The sequence below is a fragment of the Fusarium proliferatum genome, assembly GCF_900067095.1.
Source record: "Fusarium proliferatum ET1 genome assembly, contig: FPRO_scaffold008, whole genome shotgun sequence".
Classification (NCBI taxonomy): domain Eukaryota; kingdom Fungi; phylum Ascomycota; class Sordariomycetes; order Hypocreales; family Nectriaceae; genus Fusarium; species Fusarium proliferatum.
The window spans coordinates 1,341,807-1,361,384 of record NW_022194797.1 but is presented as its reverse complement, the minus strand read 5'-3'; the positions used below and the strand labels follow the sequence as shown (position 1 = coordinate 1,361,384).

General features: G+C 48.2%; 9 protein-coding genes across 9 annotated transcripts; 4 read left to right on the top strand and 5 right to left on the bottom strand.

Moving 5' to 3' along the window:
- Positions 1 to 542: 542 nt before the first annotated feature.
- On the bottom strand, positions 543 to 2,023 carry FPRO_14217 (uncharacterized protein; the record flags this gene model as incomplete). Its single annotated transcript, XM_031219217.1, has 4 exons — positions 543 to 792; positions 850 to 1,332; positions 1,387 to 1,499; positions 1,553 to 2,023. 4 exons carry the CDS (start codon positions 2,021 to 2,023, stop codon positions 543 to 545), a joined length of 1,317 nt encoding a protein of 438 aa, XP_031084998.1.
- A 1,195-nt stretch (positions 2,024 to 3,218) lies between these two features.
- FPRO_14216 (uncharacterized protein) lies at positions 3,219 to 5,039 on the top strand (the record flags this gene model as incomplete). Its single annotated transcript, XM_031219216.1, has 6 exons — positions 3,219 to 3,359; positions 3,428 to 3,781; positions 3,840 to 4,221; positions 4,272 to 4,540; positions 4,592 to 4,861; positions 4,920 to 5,039. The coding sequence occupies 6 exons, from the start codon at positions 3,219 to 3,221 to the stop codon at positions 5,037 to 5,039; spliced, it is 1,536 nt and encodes a 511-aa protein (XP_031084997.1).
- Positions 5,040 to 5,147: 108 nt separating this feature from the next.
- FPRO_14215 (uncharacterized protein) lies at positions 5,148 to 6,894 on the bottom strand (the record flags this gene model as incomplete). Its single annotated transcript, XM_031219215.1, has 2 exons — positions 5,148 to 6,610; positions 6,663 to 6,894. The coding sequence occupies 2 exons, from the start codon at positions 6,892 to 6,894 to the stop codon at positions 5,148 to 5,150; spliced, it is 1,695 nt and encodes a 564-aa protein (XP_031084996.1).
- A 354-nt stretch (positions 6,895 to 7,248) lies between these two features.
- FPRO_14214 (uncharacterized protein) lies at positions 7,249 to 8,932 on the bottom strand (the record flags this gene model as incomplete). Its single annotated transcript, XM_031219213.1, has 6 exons — positions 7,249 to 7,411; positions 7,460 to 8,096; positions 8,150 to 8,279; positions 8,327 to 8,470; positions 8,523 to 8,553; positions 8,604 to 8,932. 6 exons carry the CDS (start codon positions 8,930 to 8,932, stop codon positions 7,249 to 7,251), a joined length of 1,434 nt encoding a protein of 477 aa, XP_031084995.1.
- A 719-nt stretch (positions 8,933 to 9,651) lies between these two features.
- FPRO_14213 (uncharacterized protein) lies at positions 9,652 to 10,103 on the bottom strand (the record flags this gene model as incomplete). Its single annotated transcript, XM_031219212.1, has 2 exons — positions 9,652 to 9,679; positions 9,748 to 10,103. The coding sequence occupies 2 exons, from the start codon at positions 10,101 to 10,103 to the stop codon at positions 9,652 to 9,654; spliced, it is 384 nt and encodes a 127-aa protein (XP_031084994.1).
- A 1,313-nt stretch (positions 10,104 to 11,416) lies between these two features.
- FPRO_14212 (uncharacterized protein) lies at positions 11,417 to 11,754 on the top strand (the record flags this gene model as incomplete). Its single annotated transcript, XM_031219211.1, has 2 exons — positions 11,417 to 11,661; positions 11,724 to 11,754. 2 exons carry the CDS (start codon positions 11,417 to 11,419, stop codon positions 11,752 to 11,754), a joined length of 276 nt encoding a protein of 91 aa, XP_031084993.1.
- Positions 11,755 to 12,790: 1,036 nt separating this feature from the next.
- On the top strand, positions 12,791 to 13,177 carry FPRO_14211 (uncharacterized protein; the record flags this gene model as incomplete). Its single annotated transcript, XM_031219210.1, has 1 exon — positions 12,791 to 13,177. The coding sequence occupies one exon, from the start codon at positions 12,791 to 12,793 to the stop codon at positions 13,175 to 13,177; it is 387 nt and encodes a 128-aa protein (XP_031084992.1).
- A 282-nt stretch (positions 13,178 to 13,459) lies between these two features.
- Positions 13,460 to 15,805, bottom strand: FPRO_14210 (uncharacterized protein; the record flags this gene model as incomplete). Its single annotated transcript, XM_031219209.1, has 3 exons — positions 13,460 to 14,342; positions 14,398 to 15,099; positions 15,153 to 15,805. The coding sequence occupies 3 exons, from the start codon at positions 15,803 to 15,805 to the stop codon at positions 13,460 to 13,462; spliced, it is 2,238 nt and encodes a 745-aa protein (XP_031084991.1).
- A 1,440-nt stretch (positions 15,806 to 17,245) lies between these two features.
- On the top strand, positions 17,246 to 18,971 carry FPRO_14209 (uncharacterized protein; the record flags this gene model as incomplete). The annotated part of the gene is made up of 4 exons (XM_031219208.1): positions 17,246 to 17,638; positions 17,691 to 17,792; positions 17,849 to 18,185; positions 18,235 to 18,971. 4 exons carry the CDS (start codon positions 17,246 to 17,248, stop codon positions 18,969 to 18,971), a joined length of 1,569 nt encoding a protein of 522 aa, XP_031084990.1.
- Positions 18,972 to 19,578: the final 607 nt, after the last annotated feature.

Genomic DNA, 19,578 nt, shown 5'->3' with positions numbered 1-19,578 from the left:
TAAAGTATAAACACCGAGACATTTGCACGTTTATAGTCAATTGGGAATATTACAAATCGGGATATTTGTGATGTCATGACTTGTAAGGGTTTTGTTCCATCATTGCCACGAGCTTCGTTCCAAAGACCCAGTCAATGCCGTCATGTTCCACTTCCAGACCACAATTTTGGTTTAGTTCGCGGCGACGATGCTTGGAATAGAAACTCTTTACCGAGGTATGGCCTCGATATAACGTTAACACCATCTCATAGAAGGGCGCTAGAAGGTTCTTGGATTTCTGCTGAAGCTTCAAGACCGACGGGAACTTACGTTCATGTGACGATCCGCGATTCATCAGTAAGGCACGATTTGTTTTATTGACAGGGGTAGATTATTCAGCATGAGTAATTGATCAACTGCCGAAGTCTATGACGCGTGGTTGATAATTGGGACAGCCTACCCGGAAGACAGACGATTTAAGGGCTCGCAACGTCATCAAATATTGGCTGGAAGCAATCGCCGGAAGGAAATAAAGCTATGATAAGCAGAACAATACCATAGTCCTAGCCCGCTACTTGCGCCATTGCAGGAGCCTCATCGACTTGCACCTTATCCTTGACCTCATGCCATGAAATTTTGAGAGCACTCTCAAAATTCTCCTCTGCATACCGTTCAGCATCAAATTGGTGAATCCAATCCTCGCGTGGGAATCCAATACTGCTAGGATCTTCCTTGACTTTATCCCAATCTGTCTTGTGCCAAAGATCTCTGGTTGACTCTCCCGTCTTCTGAACCGCTTTCACGCGCTCATACCTATCATTGTGTTAGTTTTGCTGCAGAAACATACAAACAGCATGTCATGATTCGTACCGAAGACTTTGATGAGCCTTGAGCGCACCAGGTATGTTGCCCTTGCCCGCGCGCTTCAAGCAGACAGCAATGGTGACACCATCTTCCATGGCTTGAGTTGCACCTTGAGCACTCGTCGGTAAGAAAGGATGAGCAGCATCACCAAGAAGTGCGATTCGCCCTTTGTTACTGATCCAAGTCGGTAGAGGGTCACGATAGACCAGTTTCCAATCAACGACCGACGGCGTCTTCTCCACGATCGCTCGGCATGTTGGATCCCAATCCTTCAAGAGCTCTAGCACTTCTTCTATCTTACCAGGGAAAGACCACGACTCATCAATATCATGATCATCCTTGTGAGTAAGCACCCAACAACAATCTTTGCCACCTTTCAGTGTCGAGAACAAGAAGTGCACATCTTGTCCGATCCAGCCGTTGAAGGTATCGCCGTTCTCGCAGAACTCTTTTGTGCGGGGGTCTTGGATCATATCTTTGTTCGAGAACCTTGTGCTCGTTAGTGAACTAGTTTGGGATCACCATCCAAGGATTCAATCTTACCATGCCCTCCAAACAGCGTACCCACTGCTCTTGGGCTTGTCGACATATCCTAGAACGAGCTCTCTTGCCTTTGATCTCACTCCATCAGCACCTATCACCACGTCGCCAGTGATCTGGGACAAGAGTCAGTAAAAGATCTGTATTGCGTGGTACGTATGCAACCCACCTTCTCTCCGGTCTTCAGTATAATGCCAGCTTGCGTGGAGTCCTCAAAATACTGAGACACTCGTTGACCTAGATGGATTGGGATACCCAGCTCATCGCGTGCATAACTGAAGATAATCTCATGCAGCTCGCCTCTGTGACCATTCAGCACTGGGGCTTCAGGGTTGGGAGGGGGACGTTTCTGATGGTACACGACCTCTCCCGTGTCCCATTTGTGAATTCTGAAGCCATATTCTTGTATGTCGATGCACAACGGGCGTAGACGGGCTACAATCTCCCCTTCAGACCAGCGATTAAAGATCCTGCCAGCATTTCCACCAAATGATATAATGTCTCCGAGAACTTTGAGTTCAGGAAAGGACTCATAAATCTCAACATCGTGACCTTGCCGGTGGCATTCAATAGCGGCAGTCAAACCGCCAAAGCCTGCTCCAACGATGATAACCTTGACACCGGATTTGTGAGCTGCCATTATTTGACGAGAGGGGATATTAAGTAGTTGGTACTGGCACTCTCGAAAGCTTTGGCCTGGGATTAGATGCAACAAGTCACTTATGTGAACATCATGGGAGCGGAAACCATCACCCTGAGAAGCCGAGGTAGCTGTCCCCGTCTTGTTCCCCGCCTTGTTGATCTGCGACTAAGATCCTTCTGCAGCCAAGAGTCGGTAGGCCCTGTTGGTGGAACACGCTCGCTAACAAACTCTGCGGAACTGGGTACGGTAATAGATCTGACTCTGTCATCAGTTTGTTTCACTTGCTGCTGATCAAGCCCAGTCCATAGTAACCATATTCATGCCCCATCCTCGATTCGGAATCTCGAAATCTGATACTCAAATCACAGGACCGTATTTACCCAATAGCGAGAGCAAACTGGGTATCACGCAACGTGCTTAACCTCCGTCGGATACCTATACGCTAGCAACCAGCTTCGCGGTCCCATTGGCAGAGAACTATGCAAAGCAACACACGTCCTGCGGGCTGCGGAAGAGTTTCGCAACGTGACTTACTTGTCATCGCTTTGTCAGGCAATGTCGTGGCTATCAATGCCAGTCTAGATGATGAGGGGGGGATGTTACCCTGGTCCCGGCATTTGGCTCGGGAATTAGCAGCGCAGTCAGTTGCGATGACTCCCAACTTAAGCTGAAAACTCATGCAAGACGAGACTAAAACTTCAGCATGACTCTCGGATTGCGGGGAAGTACTTGGCAATTCAATTAGGCTTCACATCTTGTTGGATAAGGTTGATGCAAGGGCAGTTCTAGTTCATAACTCTGTAGCTTTGGGCTTAGCTTGCCAACTCATCCCATCGGATCCATATCGCCGAACTCGAGACGAGAGGGCGACTCTCGGAAGAAACACCCCGATAACCCAAAGCAACAACACCCATTCAGGCTGGCGACTGGGTGCAACTCTGACTTGATCTGCGACTCTAAGTGGAACCTATCATGCACCCCGCACTTCGGTTGAGCGCCAACCCTCATGGATACAGCTAGTGATAAGAGGTTTCGATGTTTTTGTATCTGGATGAACGATTGCCAGGCGATTGGCCAAGTCTCTCCAGTTGAGTTCCAGTATGAAAGGAAACGGTAGCCGCAGAAACATGATGTCCAACGCGGTTGACTGCCCAATTCACCTCATCATTCTCACTCCATCTAGCTCTTCACCATGGCAGACCCATCGCAGGATACTATCCGTGCCCATTGGCGATGTTTCGTAGCATGCGGAATCATTGTTCTCTCTCCGTTCCAGTATGGCCTTGACTTTGGGTTGATCGGTGGACTACAAGCCATGCCTGGCTTTCTCAAGGTAGGCACCTGCACTCTCTTCTCTTTGACACGCATGCAACTTTTGTACTGACCATCGCGTTCCCTCAGATCTATGGCTACCGAGACCCCGAAGTCGCAATCGGGTGGAACATCGACACCACCCGACAGCAGCTTATCTCGTCCCTAATGACGATGGGCGCCTTCATCAGCTCCAGCCTCGCGGGGTTCGTTGCCGCAAAGCTTGGAAGGAAAATGTGTCTTTGGATGGCTTGCATTCTTTGCGCAGTGTCTAACATCATCATGATGACCACGACGCATATTGGGCCGTTGTACGTCGGTCGACTTCTTATAGGGTTGGCCAACGGCTACTTCATGACCTTCTCCCAACTGTACATCCAAGAAAGTAGTCCGGCAAAGTATCGTGGTTTGTTCTTGACCGTGTTTCATCTGTGCACAACCTTTGTCAGTACTCCTATCTGACAGTATGGAGAGTGCATCGATACTGACTCGTGGTTTGTAGGGTACACTCATCGGTACCATAATCGACTGGGCAACAGCGAAACGCCCCGATCGCTCTGCATATCTCATCCCTCTCGGAATGATATATATAGTCCCAACTATCATATTCGTTGGCTTGCCGTTCATTCCAGAGTCACCGAGATGGCTTGTTCTTCAAGGACGTTACGAAGATGGCCTCAAGTCGCTCAAGTGGCTCAGGCCAGAGGGCGCAGATACCGAGGCGGAGCTTGCAGATATCCGTCAAGCTATTGATAACGAGCGTGCATTGTCTAAGGGTGTCGGTATCCTGGATATGTTCAACAACCCGATCGACAGAAGGAGAACAATGATCTCCATATGTGCTGTTTGTCTCCAAGCTGCCACTGGATCAATGTTCATCATTGGTAACCATCTTCGTTTTCGTCCAAGGGATATGCGACTGACCTTTACGCAGCGTACAAGGCTTACTTCTTCGCCATGGCTAAGGTTCAAGACCCATTTGCCATGAGCAACGTTCTCAGCATGGCAGGTATGATTGCTATCATCGCCAATGTTTGCATCGTTGTTCGGTATGGAAGACGACGAGTACTCCTCCTTTGTGGCCTCATCACGGCTGGCTTCTTCCAATTGATCATCGCGGTCGTTTACGATCATAACCCCGGGGCAATTGTTACCGGCAAGGTACTGGTTGCGCTATCATGCTTCTACATGATGGCTTTCAATGTGAGTATCCAATGTCTATGTGAAGACATTGTTGCTGATGTTCTTTTTCAGGGCATGATTGCTCCATATTCATGGCTCGTTGCCGGCGAAATCCCATCACAACGCCTTCGAAGCTACACCTTCGGCCTTGCTGCAGCAGCAGGATTCTTCGGCGCTTGGTTGATCACGTTCACCGCTCCGTACTTCATTAATCCCGTCGCTTTGAACTGGGGACCAAGATATGGCTACATTTGGTTCCCTTCGTGCATTATTAGTGCTGTTTGGGTGTACTTCTTCCTACCTGAAGTCAAGGGACGAACTTTGGAAGAAATCGATGCTATGGTAAGTAACCCGAAGTCGAACCAGAAGCTAAGGCAAGATTACTCACTATTCTGTGTAGTTCAACGAGAAGCTGCCAGCCAGGAAGTTTCGAGGTTACAAAGTGCAGGAACCAGGTGTCGGAGAAATAGTTGGAAAATTGAGCGTTGAGCTCAACGTCGTTGAAACTGAGAGAGTCTAGTAACAATCATGTAATGAGCTGGTCTGTATTTTCCACAGTAGTTAGTATGCTGCTATCCTCCCCTTACCGGTCGAAGAAGCTTTGAAGCTTTCTTCGAGTAGTTGCGAGCTAGTAAGGAAGAAAGTCGACGGTGATATCTTCAATCGTCTCCCAAGTGCGCGTTGAGTCATCGGGGTGCTGAAACCAAACTCTTTCCAATAGCTCTAATGTCTTGAAAAGATGAGGAGTCTTCATCCATCTCCCAATGTCTGCAAGCTCGAGCCTAATCTCATCTCGCGCAGCCCCTATAGCATAAATTCCAGCAGTGAACAAAGGTGAGACTAAGAGTACTCTCGGCGACAATCCGGACTCGCGAGACATTCTATGAGCGCACTGAATGATTTGAGAAACGCAAAAGCGGACTTCTATAGCGAAAGGCGGCAGAGATCTCATACCACAGTGCAAATGTAATAGTGCCATATAGAGAAACCCAGCGTTGCTGAGTGCGTAGTTTTGGATATCGTTCGCGGAGAGAAACGAGAGCATATCTGGTGCGATGATGATATTTTCGGCTTTGTCGCGAGAAATCCTTGTAAGGATCTGTTGAACAAGATTATCCGTTTCGAGCTCGAGCTCAGGGGTGCGTATGTGTTTCTTTCCCAAGAGAGTTCCGACTTCTTTGAATAATGCAGGAAGATCAGACATGGCACCACCGTAGATATCTAGAAACGCCCCAGAGTCAGTCTGGCCGTGGACAAGAAGCTGACCGCCGAGCAGCCCGGCAGGGCTCAAGGAAGCTAGTCCTTCCGCATTATGGAACCAACTATCCAGAAACCCTGTGTTCATAGGCACATGAGATCTGTCCATCACTTGTTTGCCTTCCTGAGCTGTCTGAAGGATAGCACGTGCACCATCAAGATGGATGCGCCATAATGATGTTCCACCGTAGATCTGAGCCTGGCATAGTGTTCTGGTGGTAGCCAACGCCACCGTTTGTGACGTAGAGTCGGTAGCTTCTAGCAATCTTCGAAGATGGTTGATGCTCGCCCAATGGAGACTATCGATAAGTCGTTGGGAGTTTCCGGGCAGCATATCAATGGCATTGAGATGAACAGCGGCGAACGCCATTACTGCGTAGAGTAAGCTGGGCTCCTGGAGCGACATCGGGACGAGGAATCGGCAAATCTCTGTTTTAGCATAGCTGCTGGGGACTGTAAGTCTCATCGTTTCGGAGAGGTAGAATTGGAAGAGGTATTGAGCCATGGGAGGAAGAAATGATATCTGATGTTGCGGTCGCGGAACGTATGCCTGTAAGTCGTGCAGCGGGCTAGTAGGACTACCTGGTGACTCAACTCTCAAAAAAACCTGAGGAATGCAATTGCTTCTCAGCATCATTGAGGCATTGGTGGTGGCGACATTCCCCCCCTGTGTATTCGGTGGACTTTCCGGCATACAGCTTTCCGTCGAGTGCTGGAGTGTTCGCCCATTGGTGACATCTGACCGCGTCGCTGTGGTCCTCCGCGATGCTCTGGGCCTAGGCGACTGGGCATGGGTCGTGGTGTAGACAAAGCCATTGCCTGTCGGGGTGTTGTCTGTGCCAGCATAAGTAAGCGCTCACCCAAGTCTCTCGTCTATTGAACATACCCGTTCTTTTGATATCATGGAGACACTTTCCGAAGGTGGACTTGGCGAATGATCTTCCGCCCCAACTCAGCGTGACCTCGTATTTGCAGATACTTCCAGCCTCGACGCATCTATCGCAAGAGGGCTTACTCTCGTCACACTTTTGCCGTCGGCGGCGACATCGCACGCACCCTCCTCGGGACCTGGTTTGCCTTGGTAGCGGTTTCGGAGTTTCTGGGGCCGAAGCGCTCATTGCTATGTTCGTGGACTGGGATGAGTTGGTGAGGGTTTGGTGAGTGGTTCCAGTGAGCTGGGCTTCGGTGCAGGTCCCCGCAGGGTTACACTAACGCCAGAACGAGATTAGACCCCCCTAATTGAGACCTGTTTGTTGTTTTCCACTCGCAAGTTCTCTAAAGCATTCTGCTTCAACTATCTGTGTCAACGTAACATCGACACATGCATCATATTTCCAAGGGCACAGCGAAGCCTTCGCATTCATCGCTGAAGAAAGAAATTGGTATTTAATTGAGCCTAATGGTCCTGCCTTTCTCCCCGGCACAACATCAAAGTTCGGCGGCAGTTCTTTGGACATTTACAACCTGTGAACTCAATCCCATTCGATAAACTTCAAAATACACTTCTGGTCTTTCGGACGACATGTGAAAATCTGGTCGTCCATGCTCATATCAAAATTCATGCCATCCGCAGGGGCTGTTCTATACCTCGAATAGATGTCACGCAAAAGGGTCTTCATCTCAACTATAGCAAGACTGTACAACAGTTTAGCCGGCATCCTCAGCGGGGGGTCGTATACTTACTGCCTTCCAATGCATGCACGACCTCCATTAGAGAACGCAAAGAACAGTCGGTTTCGCTCAGCTGAACCTTTCTCCTCTAGCCATCTCTGCGGCTCAAAGCTATCTGGACGAGGAAACACTCCTTCATCCATCCGATGCATCGAGTATGGCTGGCAGCTCACAATAGTACCTCCCGGAAGCCAGTAGCCATCAACAATTGCGCCACCTTCAGGAACGCACCTTGGTAAACTCATGGGGATGGAAGGGAAGACTCTGAGACCCTCTTTGACCACTGCTTCGAGGTACTTAAGTTGATCGGAAGGAACACCAGGGCTGGCTCTAAACTCATCTCTTAGGCGGTCCTGGATGAAGGTATAGCCTGGCTGGGAAATCTGCCACATCAGAAAACACAGCGCATCACCAGTGGTTTCGATCCCAGCAAGCATGTGATCCATACATTCAGAAGCGATGTCGAAAATTCCCATGCCGAACTTCTCTTCTTGCATACGACTCACCAGTGTAAAGTCAGCGACGCCGCCCTTTTTCACACCATTGAGCACAAGTTCTGTAGACCTAGGAATACCGCGTGACTTTCCGAACAAGCCCAACTTGCCTGCAACGCTACCAAGAGTCGGGTGGTAATAGTTCAAGAGTCGTCCTATTGTCATTCGTGTCAGTACCTTGCCCTCCAGGGTTCTTGGTGATACTTACTAACAAGGCTGTTGTCAAAGACCGCCTCATGGAGTGTTTCTTTATCTGATGCCTGAAGAATCGAGTCACTACCATGAGGATGGAACAGATGATGTGTAACGCAGTCGAACGCGTAGCAGTGGAGGAATATCTACTTCACATTAGCCACGAAGCACAGAAAGAATCACGAAGGCGTACGTAAACGTCAAGCTCCTGCTTTGGAGCATCTTTGCAACGAGAGATGAAGTTTTGTGATCTTTCTTGTATGCCGTGTATAGAGGCTTCACGGTTGACGTTAGTGTTTGCATAACGGTCGGCAATTACTCGTCGTCTCTGGCTGTGCTGTACGGGCTGTTTAGTGTTTTGCTGGTTCCAAGTCGTGTTCGAGACTTACTGGGCCTTTTGGCAGGGTTGAGAACATTGTCCTTTCCTCGGTCAGTTCGATATATCATATTGGTACTGAGTGTCGACTTACCTGAGCCCGAACTGGGAGAAGAGATTGTAGAAACTTGTCTTATCAAAGCCACTACCTTTGGACAGATATATCTCCTTCATCGCATCCAGTGACGAAAAGACAACCTCATTTGGGGCTACACGGACTGCGTTGCCGTATCTCTGGTGCATTTTATGAACATACTGTGTTCTCTTTCCACGAAGCTCATGGTACCTTAATTGCCAAGCTGTTAAAAGACCCAGGCGAGGTCCTGGGAGGGAAGCCAAAGGTGAACGCAGACGGACGATTAGAGCGCCGATAAAAATGAGCGCTGCTGCGCCAGCAAAAAGAGCAGGAGATAGTACCGCCATTTTTAGCTGTTATTGAGAACAAAAGAATAAGTCTCGAGAAGGGGAATGTCATGGCTATATATCCATTCATTCCTGGCGTCCATCCTGTCAAGCCCGGTTTCAAGAAGTGGAGCATCTTGATGTGTGGTACAGAATTCTACCCAATCAAGGAGACTATCAGACTGCACTTCTGGCGCTTGTACCAAACAGGAATCTCTAAGAGATGGCCGATTGGCCCCCGCAGTTAATTCACTATCATCATGATAACTTCACTCAACTCATCCGATTCGAGTTTAGGGTTTCGTGTTGATGAAGATTTATCTTATCTTCTTTGCCTTCTTTTCTGTTCCCTACCGATAAGCAGATTTTGGGTCACATATCGGCCTGTCCTGCTCTGTCACTACGCTCAGTCCTCCCCTATCATGAAACGTCAAGGAACAAATCAACATGTTAATAGTCTCATGAATCGCAGTAGTGAATGTATTCAAAGTTATGTGACCTAAATAAAGTATCTTGAAAGTGGCTTTGGCAAACAGAGCTTCAATGGTCTAACTTCGCGGCCACCATCTGGTATTTCTTCCCGAAATCTTAAGTTTCTCACACCCGTTCTCAAGTCTTCGGCTTAATGAAATGCCTTGGCCTCATGTCTCCTCGAGACACGGAAGTGTATGCATCCACCAAATCTAGAAAAAGCGTATAGAAGGTCAAGCCTCAAGGTTCAATGACGAAGTGGCAATTCTTTAACACCGGCCCTCATTAGGGTCCGAGCTACGTATAATTTATCAGTCCTCGCGTCTTTCAAAATGTCTGCGGATAAACGGATAGCAATGACTTACGTGAAGACCCATCCTGACTTCTCGGACGAACCTCCCCGGGAGCAGCCTCGGATCTCATCACTCAATCCACCAATACAATGCTCATCCTGAAGATCAAAGGAGTCTCTGGTGTTCTTGTTCGTGATGGAGTACTCCATTTTGGTACCGCTTCCGTACTGGATGCACTTGTACTTGACCTCGCCAGGACGGAACGTGCCCGTAAACGCACCACGGCGACATTCACGCTCAACGTCCGCGACGAAGACATTCAGGCCGCCTGGCCATGTAATGCCACTGGTGAAGCACTTAGCTTCAACGCCAGAAATGGCAGAGCCTCCCAAGAGCACGAGAGATGCGAGAGTTGTAGTGAAATGCATACTTGAAGATGATCCGAAGTTGATGGGATGTTTAGAGTGCTGATGGCCTGAGAATGTTTATCTTGAGTTGGGTTCAAAAGGTTTGTCGAAGGTATGACATGTATTTATATGAAAAGCCCCCAAGTCAATTTCTCGACCTGGTACACAGTTCTGAAATCATCTTCCGGTTAATCTTCCCTTTAGGTAGGTAGCATCGTATGCCTGAGTAAGATTCGGTGATGCCTTTGGCGAAGGATCACAGAGCGAAGCAATTCCAAGGATCATGAAATAGTGAACCTCGTCTCAAGGGCCGTTAACCTACGACATGGTGGGCCGATATGCTATAGCAGCTGCCGAAACAAGGCGGTTAGGCTGACTGGGAACTTTTGGTGATCCACTTCGACACGGCCGTAGATCTCTCACGGAGTTCTTGGCTTTTCCCGAATACAACGTAGAGCTATTTGCATCGCTGAACCCTGGTCTAGAAATGGGGATGTATTCTGTGCCATCAAAGCTTGGCTTGACGTATTCTGCCATTTCCTTTTCCCTTCAGCGACTGCATAATAGGCCCTTGGCATCTTCTTTTCGGCAATTGGCGTCCAGGCAGATCTTGATGTTCAATTGGTTAACTGTACAGCTAATTGCTTACTTTAATGTTGAACTTCAATCTGCTTAAATTAAAATTCTTAGTTCCTCATGAATCTGTACCAAGTCGGTCTGTTGCCACATCAAAGTCTACACGTAAATATTGGCCTTGCCACATCCTAAACAAGTGACTAAATTCTGTGCATTCATTTAGTCGGGGCTCGGGTCATTCGAGATGCATGGAGCCTTTGCCTGGATAACATTACCCAAGCGAAATTCGGCAGAAGAAATCATCAGCTGTCTGAAGGGTACTGAATGGGAAGGTCAGGGCTTTTCTGACGGTACTTTACGGCTAAAGGTCAGAAATTTGTATGCAGTCAGCTTACCTGTCCTTCGTTGATGGGGCAGGCTGAAAGTCTAGAACGACGTAATGATTGCTCTCCTGTTTAAGTCCCGCCAGCATGGCCATGGACCTATTTGCATCTATGGGTTTCTAGTGTTATAGAGTAGTTTCGTTAATGAACAATCCAGTATAAAATAAACTTTTGGACTACCGTGGAATCGATTTCTTTGCCTTCTCAGCTTCAGCCTTTCTTTTTATACTTTTCTCAAGATAAAGTGTCCAAGTCAAACTTTCCAATACGCAACTCCCCATCAACTTTGCTTCACTCATCATACTGTCCACCTTCAATTTCACTGGAGTCTCTGGGAAATGCTTCACCAGCGGCATCAATTGGTCGAATAAGGACATGGCTGTAGGCCATGTCGAAGCAGCCTGTCGTGGTGGTGTTTTTACCGGTGTCTTCAAACCGGGTCAGAGAAAATACCTCTGCGTCAGGGTCGCTGACAACCTCAAGTGGGAATTCGCTATCACCAACCAGAATACTCGCGATTCATTCGATCTTCAGGATGAACACTGTATTGGCGGGTTAAGCAATGAAGTTCGTGGCTGTGATAAGGGAGGGGTTAGTAGTGTTTCGGGATGGGAATTTAGGTGAGCTTTGATCCTGGTATGGTATTTGTGCATTTTGCCTAACCTAACATGATAACCTCTAGCTCTGATCCGAATGTTGGGTACTGCAAGTGATATCTCCCCACGCCTTGGCCAAGAACAGACGCATCAATATAGCTTAGCGAATTCCACGAGGGTTATTTGAAGAAAGCCCTAAACAAAGAAGGAGGGTAGCATTGGGACATTGATAAGCTAAGTCCAATAGCTACCATAGTGAACGCTATCAAAGTTGTTGTATCGTTACTGAACTCGATGTTTTGGCGCCAGTCATTCTTGGCCATATTCCTCCTTAAAGGACCTGGTAACGCCTCATGGACAGCACAATAAAGGTCATTGAGTCGTAAATTCTACTGAATAAACATTAAATTATATTTCAAAGTGATATCTTAACTGTTCATTGAATCAGAAGAATTAAAATGAGTGGCTACAAGTGGCTGGGCATGCCACAGCTGCAACAGATTATCCCTTAGGTAACGCAGAACGCTATATCTGATACTGTCTGCGATGATATTCGTATGCTATCAGGTCCGTATACAGAAAGTGTATCACCATCTATCTCGTTACCGCCAAGGATGCTCGGCAATTTCTCTAGCAAGCAGTGAGCTGCATGGCTTGGATGAGTTGGGCTGACGAGCGGCTCAAATCTGACACATGATCGACCAGGACACGAGGCACCATTGCTGACTGCCTCATATCCATTGGTCCAGAGCCATTTTGATTACACCATAGGGAAGATGATCGACATGCATGAAGTCACTCAGCCTCAAAGTGTGGATTGTGACCAGGGAGACATAGCATCGAATACGGGAAAGTGATTCGAGGTACTGGGTTATAAGCAAGTGCTGACTATTCTTCGTTGAGGCTTTTAATACTGCCTACACTGTGTTAAATGGTCCACGGGACGTGTAGTCAACACGAGGAGTTTGGTCCGTATTAAATCGTAGGAATCTTACTTCCCTAAAAATAGTTATGAGGATACGATAGCTAATAACGCTCAGAGCTGCCCAAGTGCATAAAGAGACTCGCCATCCTCAGTATCCAAATGAATCAACAATCTCTTATACACTACCTCAATACATATTATCAGTTTTCTATCAACTTCTTCGCTAGCATGCGTTTCATCACCACCCTCACAACCGCGGTCGCGACCCTCGCATCCACCGCAACAGCTGCCCCTAAGACCGAGACTTTCGCAACAGCTAGTGTCTATGCCTTCAACCGAGACCAGAGCGCTCACAAATTCGTCGACGTTCCTTTCGGCAAGCTCACACATATCGACTATCAAATCACCGACCTTGAGCTCCGCGGCGTTCAGTTCCTTCTCCCCGACGGCACGAAGATCGATCCTGACAAGGTGACCTGTCAGATGTACAAGGACAACCTTGGAACCCAGCCTGGGAGCGCTGCTTTTACGAAGAAGACGCCTGCTCATATCAGTCTCTTCAACCCTGTTCAGTTTGGATGGGTCTTGTGCTATGTCAACGTCGGTAGCGCCTGAGAGTCTGGAGGCCTTTGGAGAAAAGTTAAGGATGATCGCTAGGGACATACATGGTGCTTGTTTGTTGATAGTACATATTTTGGGGACGGATATCGGTCTTCATTTCATTCTGTAGCAACAACAGAGCTAATTTACATTCATTCCCTCTCCCCCGTCCGTCTTTCCTGCTTCAGAACAATGGCTGGCTGTTCCACTGGTTTGCCAATCCAAAAGAATAGGATGCCTAAAGCATTTGCTCAAGTCTGAGTATTCAGTCCAGTGTGAATACAAGAGTTGTTTCCCTTACATAGAGCTGAAGTGCTCAACGACGTCCGACAGCAACCGCCCCATCGAGGCCACTTCGCCAACAAGCATTTTGTACGAGATTATGGCGTAGTTGTAAACGTATATGGAGAGCTGTCGCGATACCTGCCCGTACAGTTCAGCCAAATTAAGAAACAGATAGACGACATAGTTGGCCGACATGCCCCATTTCTTCACTTGGAATCGGAAGCCGTCGGGCTTTTGGCCGGGGATATACACGACAATAACGAAGCCCAATGACTCGAGTGACTTCACGGTTGTCTTGACAAAGTCGACGGGCATCACCGATTCCGTGTAGCGATCGCACATCCCAAAGCAAAGTTCCGAAAGCTCCAATCGGACTTTGTTGGTGGACTTCCCCTTGTAAGTGTTCTCCATTTTTTTCAGAAGTGTTCTGGCTATGTCAAAGTTGAATTGAAGCACTTCAGTCTTCAGAAGATCTAAAGCCTCGCCGTAGATATTGCTTCGCTTTTCCAGGACATTTTTGTCTTCCTTGCTTCTACTCTTGCATAGATCGCACGCGCACTTGAAGCCCCAACGGGAGAGGTGGTGCTGTACTTCCTCGTAGGACTCGAAGGAGCAGGGAGCACGATGGGAGAGAAGCAGCTCCGTTCCGGCGGACATATCCTGAGTAGCTCGGATGATTTGCATGTCGCCAATAAAAGAACGCCGACAGTTGCTGACACAGCTGTGGTTGATTCGGGAAGCGAGGAGCCAGATGCCTGAAGTCAGGAACTTGGTGTCGCTGTTTTCGATCTCTAGGGTGTCCCCTGTCTTGCGAGACACCCTGGTTTCGAAGTCATCGCTTGTAGTCCTCGGGGCGTTCACTGCGTTGTAGTGAATGATTCTTTCTACCATAAAGCTTCAGCCACGTTAGCAGGGTGTCCGACAATATGTTGCGGTGGAGATGAACTTACGAGTCAACAACAGGACTTCCGTCACATTCAGTGATCTGAAGCTTCTTTTGGTCGCCGTGGAACAGTTCTTGGATGGCATCAATGTGCTCTGGGTTGTGATACAGCTTCTGGATGACTTGTGCCCACAGGCGAACAGAGCCACCAGTTGTCACTTCCTTGCGGGGCAAGTTCCCTAAAATGGGATATGTCTTATGACTCTTTTCATCCATGAAATAGTATGAGAACGCCTTTTCGCAGAGTATCAAGTCGCCATCAGATACGTCTTTGGTAAGGAAGAACCCTTTGCCTCGGCCAGGGGCGATACGGATCTCGACAAGAGAGGAGAAGGTGGCGCGGTCGATTAATGGAGGTGTCTCTTGGGCTTCAACAAGCATATCGTCAAAAGCATACTCACCATCATTCTGCTCCTCGAGTCTTTTAAAGATGGCTGACTTCATGCTCCAACCAGGCACGCTCTTGGGAAACGCTGCTGTAAGAGCTTGAAGCTTTTCTAGGCACTCCTCAAACTTCCCCAGGTTGTCGATTGCGCGAGCTCGAAGAAGCAAGGACTCCTCAGTTGAAGCTGCAAGAAGGCCATCTCCCTCGATAGCATCTAGTAACGCCTGACGAGGGCGATCGAGTTGGAGATTGACTTGGGAACGGCCAAGAAGTGCCTGCTGCTTCTCATATGGTGACCCTGATGTGCTAATAGCCAAGGTGTATCTTGGTAGTGTTAGAAGTAAGGGTGTTGGCATGAAGATCATGGAGAAACTCACGAGTGTAGTGCGTGCAGCCAGTGCTCCTTTTCCGCGAGCTCTGCTCCCTCGGCATGATATTCTTCGCTACTCTTGATCTTCTCGTGGACTCTCCACTGCTCGGGGATTCTCTCGTCGTGGTGCTCCAGCCAGATGATGTCGCTTGGGTGGTAAACTTGGAGAGAGTAAGTCCCTTCGGCTATTTTATCAAAGAAGGGATTTTTAAGGACGGCTACGGAGTCTTGAGCAGGATGTCTGACGGCCGATAAGTCCTCCTCGAGCTGTTGATGAAGCGCTAGTAGGACTGCTGTCCCTTCTTCATCTTCCACGATGGTCACAACAGCCGCAGCCCGAGCGGGTGCGGTTTTCACCCGAAGCAAGACCTTCTTGCCACGATGATGGGTCTGAAGCCTCATGTCAGAGATAGACATTGGTTCAAGGTCCTTCTCGGGGATTAGGCATGGCTCGTGGAGATCTTGGATCTCAATGACGTAGATGGGTTTCTTTTCTGGGGTGCCGTTGTGTCTCGCAGTTTCCTGTCGGAATGCTTCGGCAAGAACTTCAGGATTTGGGTGGTCAGTTACAAGCTGACCTTTGCTTACTGCTGCTTTTCTCATAGCAGCTTCCAACTCTTTCATCAGAGCGGCATGGCTGTCTTCTGACCCGGCCTCCATATCTCTCTTGCTGGTGGTTTCGGTAGTGATGATGGCGACGGATTAAGGTGATTTTGCTGAGTTTTGGGCTCAGGTGATGCAAAGTCTAGGTTACCAAGATGTCAGTTGAAGGAGGACGCAGGCCAGGCGGGTAAGTGGGTCAAAGTCATTTTGTTTGTGAGCTGTTTTCTTGGAATTTTCAGGTTTACCGTGAGACTACAATCCAAGGTCTAGTTTGCTTGCCCTTTGTACCTGTTTTCAGCTGCCTGCCCCTTGAGTCACCTTGAAAAGCTGGGTTATAGTGGTCAAAATCAACTTCAGTCTGGCAATTAAAAGCTTCAGGCCATATTTTGTAACTGCAACTAAAACAGTGAATAAAATATAGATACAATACTAAAAGAAAGGGCAACCTAGAATATAGATTTTCTCACTTCATTCAAGACAGACAATGAATGATGCTAGATTGCCCCTATGTTTCCATAAACTCAGCACCAATATCACAAATCCTCCTCTTGACTATCTCAGAGAAGGACTGTCAAACAAAGCCCAGCTATTCGAGGTACTAGGACAGTAGTAGACTCTGGTAAAAAGTCCTTAGCTCAAGTCAGGTTCCGTCGATGCTATCCACCGAAGGATCTTCTGCCAGATTGCAGTGCCCACCTCAAGACACAAATGTTACCAAGCCACATTAAACGGATGCTGAAATTGCCGAGAGTCTGCGCCTTGACCAGGGTCACGCTCTTGAGCAAAGGCAGTGCGCCAATTTAGTCCATAGGGCTGAAGGTCAAGTCATCATGCAGATTATCCGACTCTGTCATGGCCATTACGATACCCTTCCTGGACTTAGTTTATCTGTATATTAGACCAGAGTCTTTTTTATCATTTTCTCATCTGCATGAAAGCTCTTTCTGCGCCAAAGACCCAGCCATTCTCACACCGAAGCATCAGTTCGGCTGGCTTAGAAGATCTGCTTCCCAATGTGTGGACACCGTCCCGACACAAAAACAAGAATGACCCCCCTTATCTGGCAAGGCAGAATCCCTCAACCAAAGACCCTTTATGCCTGTGTTGGGCTAGCCTTTCACGTAAGGGATACTGAGCAACCGAGACACCCAGAGCAATAGCGTTGGAAACCGCCAATCTGGACCGGTCTCGTGGCTTGGATAAATAAGGTTAAAAAGTAGCTTCGCTAAAAGCACAAACCGCCAGCAAATCATGAACCCTGTCATCGTGATCACAAGTGTCTAATTCCGTAAGGTGGAATGAATTAGTAGTTGTGGCGCCTCGTTAGACTGCCAGGGCTGAATGTCACTAATCAAAGTTGGTCTTTGGAGCTGAAAATGCATCATGCGCTACTGAGCCAGGGGTCGTCAATTTTAACTGTTTATTTCCCACCAGAATTCCGATCTTGGTTCGCTTGTGTTTCTGAGATCAAAACGACTTTCTTAATTGCAATCAATGATGCGTCGCTATCAATCCTTCCCGTTCCTCGCCTCGGCACTATTGCCCACGGTCCTTGCTGGTCCTGGTCAGAATCTCGACGCTATCTGCAAATCCACCGAAGGGACCTATGGCTGCGACGAGTACTTCCAGATCCCGTATGGCTCAGAGCCTATCACAACATGCTTCGACACTAGCCCCTGTGGCGTTCAGATCTTGACCAACAACCGCAACATTTGCGACATTATCGGAGATGCCATGGGCAATGATGACTTCGTCGTCGGCTACCCAGCGTACTGTAGGGAGGCGCCCCGAGCTATCAAGGAAGTCAAGACAGAACGCGCTGTATGGGTGGACGGTAAACTCAAGGGCGCCAAGTGGATTGCTCTGGCTACTGCGAACAGCGCGGAAGAGGTTGGTCTGCCTCCATCGTCATCTCATCTGATGCATGCTAAAGTAACAACAGGAATTCGCCAATCGCGGCTTCAAGTACGGCAACACGAAGAGCACTGTTCTTGCCAACCAACTCGCCAACAAGGATGGATGGGTAGTGCAGAAGGCAGCAGAGGTACGTCGTGTTTCATCCCTCAACTGAGCTGGAGCGAGTAATTGACGAGGCTATAGATCAACACAAAGAGTTACTTAGACCTTGTCGAGCGCCTTAGCAAATGCGATCCTGGTGGATGCTCCGGAGAAAAACTCGAGTCCGTCTTGGAATGGTTTCTTGAGTGGATTCCCAAGGGCACTGAGATCAGGAATGGTCAGATGTCCAGGATGCTCGCCGACTGGGAAAAGACCTTCGCTACACCCTACAAGAACCGTATCATGGCCATCAAGAATGCAGCAACCACTGTGCAAACGCGCGTCAAGACTGTTTCAACCAAGGTCGACTCGATCAAGAAGAGCATCTGTCAGAAGAGCGCCTGCTCCGGCAAGACCGCTTCTACATACCTCAACAATGGTCAGTCGATATTCCCGTCTGCGCGATCTTTCGTTGCTAACTATACCAGTTTCTGCAGCTCTCAAAGCCGTCAAGGATCTCAACAACATCATCACCGCAGCTAATTCTGCCGACGAGAGGCGCAAGTTCATATATTACAACTTCCTGGGTAACATTCAGGCCGCCTACAATCTTGATGTACACAATCTTGTCCCTAACTACCTTACTGACATTATGGATGATGGAAGATTCGACACGCTTCGAGGCATCATGCATGGCTACGGTACTGTCACATCTGAAATCAGCATGTATGCCAACGACATCAAGAGAAGCCTTACTCCTCTCATTCTCCTCACCAAGCACGAGTCGAGATCTCGTGATGCTCTAAAGAAGATCAACGCTCAGCTTACTCAGAACTGGAAGAACAACGCCGAGCTCTCCAAGACTGCGGCTTCGCGTAAGGTTCGTGATGGCTTCATCCAGATCCAGGGTCATCTCAAGAAAGAACTCCAAGGCTCCCTCACCACCCTCATCAATGCGATCGATGCTTTCGACAACGATTTTCTCAAGTTTCCTCTGCGAGGTAACAAGATGGTGGTCGAGTGGGGAGCTGCTTCATATGATCGCTGGTACAATCTTGAGTTCAAGTATCCTTGCAGGAAGGAAGTCACAAAGACATTCACCGAGGCTGGATTCTCAAAGGATCACACTTGGCCTGTCTTCAGCCCCTGTACTTTCACTGCTCAGAAGATTGATATGCCCAAGGGTTGGATTCCATATATTAAGTATCGATTTGTCAAGCCGTAACTGACCGGAAAGACTTCTTGGTGGCAGGGACGTCTTGTACTCTACTTAGAGAGCTAGTAGTTAATAATTTTTAATGTACAAGCAGACTTCCGGAATACATCACAACTCTCACGACAGTATATTGACATAATTGGGCACGGCAGTACGGTTTCACTTGTTGGGTTCAAGCAGTGCGGATTTATAAAGGTGAATTTCAGAAGGTTTCAGAAAACTGGCTCGGTGCCCCTTCTATAGCCTCTCTCGCTCAGGCAACCCTAGCTCTAGCAACTCCCTCGGCCGAAGAACGCCTTCTCCTAACCAAGATAGGTAATCTGATTACTGAGAAGGGTTGGGGAGAGGCGCTGACCCATACTCGTATCCTCCCTCCTCATTATTCACTTGGCACTCCTGGCAAGTAATAAGGTTATCTTTAGCTTTCTCGGTTATCTCGCACGGCTTTCCGTCCTTGCTCAACTGGCACAAAGTGAGCGTTGCTGGAGTTGACCACTTAACTCGGTCCCCGCATTCGGTGCATTTTCCATATTGGAAGACTTTGATACACATGGTCAATGGCTGAATGGTTGAATTGTTCGGGTGAAATTTTCAATGGGTTTTCAAGTGATATGGT